The sequence below is a fragment of the Vombatus ursinus genome, unplaced genomic scaffold, assembly GCF_900497805.2.
Source record: "Vombatus ursinus unplaced genomic scaffold, bare-nosed wombat genome assembly UNPS02014778.1, whole genome shotgun sequence".
NCBI lineage: Eukaryota > Metazoa > Chordata > Mammalia > Diprotodontia > Vombatidae > Vombatus > Vombatus ursinus.
This window is the reverse complement of record NW_020954556.1, coordinates 450,861-460,107: the sequence shown is the minus strand read 5'-3', so window position 1 is coordinate 460,107 and position 9,247 is coordinate 450,861. Positions and strand designations below refer to the sequence as shown.

The window sequence follows — 9,247 nt, the reverse complement described above, 5'->3', positions numbered from 1 at the left end:
TGATCCCATTTGGGGTTTTCTTGGCAGAGATACTAGAATGATTTGCCATTTCCTTCTCCAGATCACTTTGCAGATCAGGAAATGAGGCAAACAGGGTTAAGTGACTTGCCCAGGGTCACACAGCTAGTAAGTGTCTGAGCCCAGATTTGAACTCAGCTTTTCCTGACTCCAGGTCCATCGCTGTATCCACTAAGCCACCTACTCTACCCCCTCACTACCTGTATGACCCTGGGAAAGTCACTCATAATCTCTGGGCCTCCGTGCCTTCGACTATAAAATGAGGTTGGACAAGGTGACCTCAAAGATCCCTTCTAGTTCTAAATCTATGATAGAACATCACCAGGACACAACACCAAGGTTCAACACCAGGATCCAATATGACAGCCCTGGGACTCAGCCTTAGGACAAGGTGCCAAGTTTCAGCAATGGGACACAGTGCCAGGAGGCAACACTGAAATACAGCAACAGGATACAGAGCCAAGACATGAAGCCAGGGCACAGATCTGAGACACAACACCAGGAAACAGCACCAAGGTAAAACACCACAAAACAGTAGAAGAATACAGCAGCAGACTCCAAATAAAAGTACACTCCTGAGACAGAGCACCGGACTATAATAGCATTCATATAGTATTTTAAAGTTTGCAGAACACTTTATAAGTGTCACCTTATTTTACCCTGGCAACAACCCTGGAGCAGTAGGTGCTATTATTATCCCCATTTCACAGATGAGGAAACTGAGACAAACAGAGGTTAAAGGACTCATCCAGGGTCACACAGCTAGTAAAAGTCAGGAGACAGGATTTGAACTCGAGGCCAAGGACTCCAAGGTCTCTTGCTTTATTCATTGTACCAGCTGACCAGGATACAATATAAAAGAACAGAGTATGAGGGTTTAACATTGGGACACTGCACCATAATACAAGGTTAGGACCCAAGACAAAGGCACTGAACCAGGACAGGAGAGCATGGTGCAAGCATTCCGTAATAATGATGTCCCATTATTCTATTGATTCTCCCAGTTTCCCCACTCTACTACCCTCTACCTCTTTGTACCTACTTCTCCCCCTGACATCTCCTGCCCCCCCCCCGTTTGAAACAGAAAGGAAAGGAAAACCAAGACACAGAGAGAGGAGGAACTCATAAATTAAGTTCACACACACACACACACACACACACACACACACACACACGCACACGCACACACCAGGAGTAGGGGTAGGTGATGAGGTAAGAAAGGTCAGGCAGCAGCTCAGAGGCAGAATCCCCAGGCCTTTAGATCTGCTTTTATGGATCTGCAGTAGCCAGCTCCTGAATGCATGTTCACGAAGTTGTGATGGCTGTTTTTGTTGTTGTTTTTTTTTCCCCTGGACCAAATTCCCAAGCAGCTGTTGAGCCCCTAGCAGCATCTACCATGATCCAACACTGGCCTCTTCTGGACTTCAGTGGGACTACCACCTGGACTACTGTCCAGTGGAAATCCCTAGGATGACATCTTCGACTGGAATCCAGAAGGAAGAACCCAGAAAAAAGAGAAAGGGTTCCAGACTTGAGACAAAGGGACAGGGCAAAGCACAAACCCACCTGCTTCCTCTCAATCAACAAGTATTCGTTAAGAGCTTACTAGGTAACGGATACTGTGCCAAACACTGGAGATACAAAGAAAAAAGTAAAAATGGACCCTGCCCTCAAGAAACTTAGATTCTAATGGGAAACATAACATGTACATAAACAGATGCATACAGGGTACCTAAGAAATAACCTTTGAGGGGAGGGAACTGTCAGTGGGGAGACTGGAAAAGCTTTTCAGGACCTCTTTCTTGAGGAGAATCTTGAAAGAGCCAAAGATGAAAAGAGAGAACATTGTGGGGATGGGGGGAGAAGGGGTGCAGGGAGAGACAGCCAGTGAAAGGCACGGGAAATGGAATATTTTGTGTGAGGAACAGCAAGTGGCCCAATACGGTCAGACCACAGAGAGCATGGAGGGGAGTAATGTATACAAAAACTAGAAAGATAGGAAGAGACCAGGTTGTGAAGAGATTTCAGTAGCAGAAGGATATATCTTCCTAGAAGTAATAGAGAACCCTGGGGTTTATCGAATTGGAGGGGAAGGTGGCATGGTCTGACTTGTACTTTAAGGAAATCACTTTGGCAGCTGGGTAGAAGATAGATTGGAGTAGGGAAAGACTTCAGGGAGACCAATTAGAAGCCTGTTGTGATCATCTAAGGGAGAAGTGATGAGAGTCTACACTAAAGTGGCAGGTGTGTAAGCAGAAGGAGAACGTACCAAACTAGACCTGGAGAGTGTCAGCCAGGATTGGCTTATGCATGGGCAAAATAAACAGTTGCCTACTGGTATGTTTCAGGGGTTTGGGGAAAGCCACGATCCTTACCTGTTGAGCTAATATCTGAAATTCCTTTAACAGCACTGTTAGAGATGAGAATTAAAATGCTACTGTCCCTCAGAGAAAGGACCTAATGACTTCAATCAAATCTTTTCATAATATTAGAATCATAATATGTTAGAGTTGGAAGAGATCTTAGAGATCATATTATCCATCACCCCTATTTTTAACAGATGAGGAAACTGAGACCCAGAGAGGGAAGGAGGCTTATTAGAGTTCATACTTCAAGGCAGCAGCAGATATAGAACAAGAACCCAGGTCTCCTAAGTGTCAACCCAGTGTTCTTTCTGCTGCACCATGGATTCTTAATTTGGCATCCATAGATTCTAGATCCATTTCAGGGGTGTCCATTAACTTGGATGAGAGGGGGAAAATACTTCATTTTTACTAACTTCTAATTGAAATTTAGCATTTCTTTAAATTATTTAAAAATATGATTCTGAGAAAAGGTTCATAGGCTTCACCAGACTGCCAAAAGGGTCCATGACATGAAAAGGGCTAAGAAACTCTGCACTACACAACATTCTGCCTAGGACCAACTCTGACGTCTGCAGAGAGACAGGAACATTTAAACCCTTTCCTATTATTCCAATTCTGTGGCCTTCTAGAACACTGGGCTCTTTGGAAGGATGTTGAGTCATTCACAGAAGACTTAAGGAATCATATGGATCAGAGATCTAGAGCTGGGGGGGACATCTAATCTAACCATTTTATTTTACATTTGAGGAAACCGAGGCCCAAGAAGGTCAAATGACTTGACCAAGGTCACACAGACAGTAGGAAGCATCAGAGACAGAATTTGAACCCAGGTCCTCTGATGCCAAGGTCAGCAGAGCACTAACCATGCTTCCTATCCTAGGGAGAACCTTGGTGGGAGAGAGAGCTCTCAGCAGAAAATACTTCCCTTGACAGAACCACACCTCTTACCTTCCCCACAGTACTCATGCCACACGTAGACATTTCAGAGATGGGTTTTAATACCAGAGAAATGTCCAAGACTCACAGAAAACTGTAGCCATCTTCCTCAATACCAAGAAAGGGGTTGCCTGTGAGACTCCTACAATGCAGGAGGGTCCCCTTAGCTTGCAGGAAGTGGGTACAAACTAAGAGATAAGGGTAGAGTTCTGCTTTAGGGTAACAGTTCCTAGCGGGGAGGAAAGAGAAAGAGGAGGAGGAAGAGGGTGAATGGGTGTGGCTCTATCCACGGCACCCTTCTTGCTTCAGGATATTGACTCATCCTGCAAACACTGGGTGGAAAGAGCCTAAAGAGGAATTTTCTCTTCTCCTAGGATGGGAGGAGGGTCTTCGTGTGGCAAGGAGCCACAAGAGAAGACTGGGAGAGAAAGAGCTGGTTCAACCCCTTCTTCCCCCTTTCCTACCCCTCAGGGTTACTGCTGGTACCATAATCAAGGCCTATGACCATCCTGAGGGCTGGACTCATTGAATTCTCCATCTTGGCCATCACTTTGAGCTCCTTTTGAGGACCACATTGTCATACTCAGCTCCCTCAGACCAGCCAGGCAGGGCAGCCCCCAAGAAGTCACCCAGTACACCTTGACAGGATCGTGTGGGACCATCATCAGCTGTGGCCTGTGTCCTCCAGGCCTCCCCCTGGGGTTCCTGGGGGCTGTCATACAGGGATAAGGCAGCCACTCCCTCCGGTTCATCATAAATGTGATCCGGGTGATGTGACAGCCGCTCCTCAATGCAGTCATAGAGCGGGTCCACTGAGGGACGGGTAGGGGTAGGCAGTGCTTCTCTGGGGCTATTCCCCAACAGGGACCTAGCCACTGAATCAAAGGGTACAGCATACTCACCCTCTGGGGCTCTGGGATAACGGGAAAAAGGAGGAATGGTTGGGGAGGGTGGGGGGAGGGAGTCATGAGGCCGGGAATATGGGTTTTCAAGTAGTGGTAAGGATGATGTTACTACAGTTGGTTGAGAAGAGGCTCCAAAAGAGGCAGAGTTCTTCTGGGCAGAAATAGCATCCTCCAGAGCCAGAAAGATCTCATTGCCTTTTCGGGTTTCAAACTCGAAGTTCCCTTCTCCTGAGACACAGCGCCGGCCTGCCTCAAAGGAAAACGTGACCTAGATGTTGAGGTGGGAGCAAGAGGACTGTTACTGGCCTGCCTCTCCAATCCACCTTTTCCCATCTCCCTACAAGATTTTTTCTCTTTTTGTTTTGCGTGCCCAGGGCAGTAACTAGAGTAAATTAAACAAGGCGTTTTTTTTTTTCCCAGCTTGGGAGGAGAAATTTAGAGAGGTGTAGAAACAACAGAGTTTAGGAAATGGTTAGCAAGAATAAAATAGCTCATTAAAAGAGAAGGCTGCCAGATGGACCAGGATGAGCTCCTGCCCTCATCTACTTTGCAACCTTGCCTAGAATGGCTTCACACAAGGGTCTGAGGTCTCTGTCTTCCCCACACCAGGCAGTGTCCTGGTCCCATCCTTCACTTAGGATGCTGCTTGCCCCAAGTGTTCTCTAGTAGTTGCCCCTGGACAAAAATTACCAGTTACAGCTCTGCCCATGCCCCTAGTATTTATGCCCTCATTCTTCTCTAATAGCCAAAGACTTTCTTCTTTCCAATTCTCTCTCCCTTTACCTTCTCTATCAATCCTAACTTTCTACCTCTCCTTCCTATCACTTTCTCTTCCTCATCCTCCTTCCCTAGTTCCTTTCTCCTGTGTCTGCCACTTTATTTTCACACTCCTGCTCTCTTTCTTATTCATTCTACTCTTCACACTCTACTATCTCATTTCCTGCTTCTTTTTCCTCTACCCATTTTTTCCTTCTTCATCACATTTTGACTTCCCTCACATCCTTGCCCATCCCTCCCATTTCTCTAATCCTCCTCTTCCTTATATTTTCTCTAACCCTCAATCACCTTTCTTCTCCCACCTCACCTCCTTTTTCCCCAGAACTTTTTCATCATGTCCCATCTCCCTTCATGAACACACACACACACACACACACACACACACACACACACAGAGTCTTCTATTACCTTATCCCTCCCAAATCGTCGAAGGAATCTATAGGGCCAAGTATACAGTACAATGCCTGGTTCAGCGCCACTCCGTAGCTCTAGGGCACTCTCTCCTGCCCGAAGTTTATAAGACCCCTGAAGCCGGCACCGGTCACTTGCTTCTGTGGGTCTTACAGTCACGACAAAATCCTTCTTCGGGGTCACTATGGAGGGGAAAGAGGTAATTGTGGGAATGCTGCAAAGTTACACTAACCATGCTTAGCCCCAGAGAAGAGATATGACAGACGTGCAGAGGAAAGGGGGACTATGTAATCTCAGATTCGGTGGATGTGTTGGTTAGTTTTGCTGAATTGCTTTTTTTATTTGTTTTTCCTCTTCTTTTGTTCTTTGTTATAAGGGATGACTCCCTAGGAAGGGAAGATATATATTGAGAAATACAGATGAAATAAAAACAGAAGACAGCAATAAAATTTTCTAAAGACAAAGGTGATGTAAAAACAAAAGATATTTTAAAATTTTATGAAAAAAGAGGCTATTTGGAAGAAACTGGCCATAATCATCTTGGCTCTGAGTGGTACAGAAGGTCCACAGAGCAACATTCTTTCTCCAACTATCCTGAAAGAAGAATCTCTCTGAATGATTCCACACTCCCCAAATCTTCCAGAAAAGAGTCCCTCTTTTCAACCTGACACGTTCACCCTAGCAGGCATTAAGCCCCAGCCACATCCACTCCAAGCATCAAGCCCACATCCTTCCTGCAGCTGCTGCTACTGCCAGAACCCCCAGTGGTTTCAAGTCTTCCAACTCCCATCCATGGGGCCCAGCTGCAAGTGAAACCTTTGTCCTAGCTTCCACTCATCATAGATACTGGTGCCTACCTGGGGAAAGATTGAAATGGGGAAGGTGGGGGAGGGGTCTTCACTTTGACCTCTTTACTTCCAACTGCCCTCATTTACTGGGTGAGAAAGGGTGTGTGAACTGGGGAAAAGGAGAGAAGAAAGAGGATTTGGTCTACCATCAGATACTTCAGGAGTATAAACAATCCAGAAAAAAACAAATCAGGAAAATGACGGTTTCAGAATGACCCTGCCACCCTCACTTGGGCATCTTGGTATTCTGACCACCCTGAAATTATCGGAACCAAGTGGGAAGGGACTGGGTCAAGGTGAAGGGGACTGTACCTCGGACTGATCTTGCTGTCCACACCTCTGGTCCCCACCCCCACCCCTCCTCTGGAGCACGCCCGGATGTGATGGTGAGCTGAAGATAAGTTGGGGGGGTGAGAGAGAGGCCAAGCAGAGGGCCAAGCCCAAACCACAAGGCAGGAAGCAAGTGGGCCATGGATGGGGCCCTGCCACTCCCTTCCCCCCAATCCTTTGACCCGTGCAGCACTCACAGTCAGAGAGCATTGGAGCAGTCAGAACTAATTCAGGGGGGAATCTGGTCAGCTCCCTCTCACCTGAGGGCGCACTGCTATACAGGACATTTTCTTCCATGCACGGCAATTCATGATGCTTTGCAGTTGAGTCTTCCTGCCCTACTGGCTCCCTCCGCTCTATTCTCTGCAACTGCAGAAAAGGGGCAAAATTCCACCAAGAGCCACTTCACCCTCGTCCCAATCCCCCAAATAATCCCAATGTCTCCTACCTGTGTCCAGGGAGCACTTGGAAAGCCCATTTCTCCACACCCAAATCTGCCCTTCTCCATACTAGCTATCCCTCTAATCTCTTGGAGTGTTTCAATTTAATCTGCTACCTCCCAGGGCACCCTAGTCCTGTCTTTTCAACCCCAATGTCCTTTGGTGGGACATTACCACCAGGAAGTCTCTAGCAATTCCCCTCCTATAGCTCCTACCCCAACCCACTCAGGATCCAACCTCTTGGCTCCTCACCGGAAAAGCCAGGTGACAAATGGCTTGGAGCCATTCACTGCGCTCAAGGGTGGGGGCAGCTAGAAGGCATAACCGCTCAGTGGTCTCCAACAGAAAGGGACTGGTATCCTTAGGGCTGCCAGTCTCCCCTCCAGCCTCAGCTGCCCGCAAACAGTCACTGAGTCGGATGACTCGCCGAGCAGCCTCCCCCCGGCGGGGTTTCTCCGGGCCCTCCTGAAGCTCCAGCCGGGCCAAGGAGCAGCTGGACTCTCCATACAGCACAGCCCAGAACCGCCGCCACTTCTGAGGTCAGGGTGAGACAAAGATAGAGAGGTGATGTAGGACACCTGGAGAGACAGCTACTGACTCATGGGAAAACAGAGCCATGGAAGCAAGCCAGAGATGGTGACACTGTGACTAAGAAAGAGCAAAGGGCAATTTTCAGAAAGAGGCAGGGGCAGTAAGAACCCCACAGTAGCCACTGCTGCCACTGACAGTTAAAGAGGTAGAATAACAGAGAGTGTGAGAATTAGACACTCACAGAGATTAGCTGGCTGAAACCAAGACCAACTGGAGCAAGCTAAGTTGGCTTGAGAAAGATTGCCCAAAATTGAGGAAGGCAGTCAAATGAAAAATATTCAGACACAAATTGGAAGAAAATCAACACAAATAGATCATGGCTCAGAGACAGAGAGATACTAGAACCAAGGCAAAAAATCAGATCAAACTATAGAACCATTCAGGTCCCAAACTCCAAAGAAGGAATGAGAAAAACAGAGGGAGAGCCTAGAGTTGAGCCCTCCGGTCCTGGGTAGATTTTCCCAAAAGGACCCAGGTTCAGGGAACTTCCCTCAATTCTCCCTGACCTCTTTTCTGTTTTCTTTTCCCCAATAATCATTGAAAAAGAAGTTTCTGGACATCAATATAAGGGTCAGGATAGAAACTTCTCTCCAAGGAATATGGGACTGTGCAGCACCAAAAAACCCAAATTGCCCCCAAGTGAGACTATTTGGGTTGCTGGGAGAGAAGTCACCCCCAATCCCAATCACCCCCCCACCTCCCCACCCCCACTGCCCGTTCTCCCACCCTCCAGTAATAGAAGGTACTACAAAGAGAACAATGGACACCTCAATTTGCCCACTTTCTCTCCCCTAGAACAGTAGGAATTCTTACATCACAACAAAGAGAACAAACTGGGACCAAGGACTTGGGGAAAAGAAGGTGACCACCTCCCTAGAAGCTTCATTCAGGAAGCTAGAATCTGTCTACAGAGAGCCCTGGGGATAGTACTCAGGATGCTTAGGACATCCACATGCGGTCTGGAGCTCCCAGGGAGGCTCCTCTTGTAGCAGCCCTTAGCCCAGACCACTCCCAGGCTCCTTACCTTCCCAAAAGTCTGCTGCTGCTGAAAGTACAGGAAGCCTTGCTTTACTATCACTTCACTCATCTCTCAACCATCTCGATATCCCTGCCTGCTGCTTAATTCTTTTATTACAATCCTTTCTGGACTCTCCTTCTGGTTCCCCCTTTTCTCTCAAATTTGTTTCCTCTCTGCCTGGAGTCCCCGGCCTTTCACTGGTCTATCTTGATGACGACAGGCCGTGCGGTATTTTCGATGACTTGGGTTTCACACTTTAGCTTCCTGTATTCTCAGCTTAGAAAGAAAAAGAGCATGAAAGAAGATTCAGCTGTACTAAGCACCAGCCCATACGTCGTTTGGGATGCAGAGACAGAAACTGAGAGACTCAAAACTACACAGAAACCAGGGGACGGATGCAGACTGCCTCTCATGCTGATTTACAGACATACAGTGTCTGACTTGTGGAAACAAGTAGACGCAAAAGTCAACTTCAGCGATGAAAGCAGTCTAGAAAAACATACATACCCAAACATTACCAAATAAAACCATAGAACGCTGGCCTGGAAGGGAACTTAGAGAATTTCTCATGCCATTTTGAAGAAGAGGAAACTGAAGCCCAGAGATG

The 9,247-nt window shown here is 47.2% G+C and overlaps 1 protein-coding gene across 1 annotated transcript; it reads right to left on the bottom strand.

Annotated features, from left to right (window-relative positions):
* Window positions 1–803: 803 nt before the first annotated feature.
* DOK2 (docking protein 2) lies at window positions 804–8,905 on the bottom strand. The gene is made up of 5 exons (XM_027865493.1): window positions 8,647–8,905; window positions 7,284–7,565; window positions 6,852–6,960; window positions 5,411–5,595; window positions 804–4,493 (listed from the first exon to the last, which is right to left on the bottom strand). Exons 1-5 carry the CDS (start codon window positions 8,707–8,709, stop codon window positions 3,867–3,869), a joined length of 1,266 nt encoding a protein of 421 aa, XP_027721294.1. The 5' UTR covers window positions 8,710–8,905; the 3' UTR covers window positions 804–3,866.
* Between the last annotated feature and the right edge of the window lie 342 nt (window positions 8,906–9,247).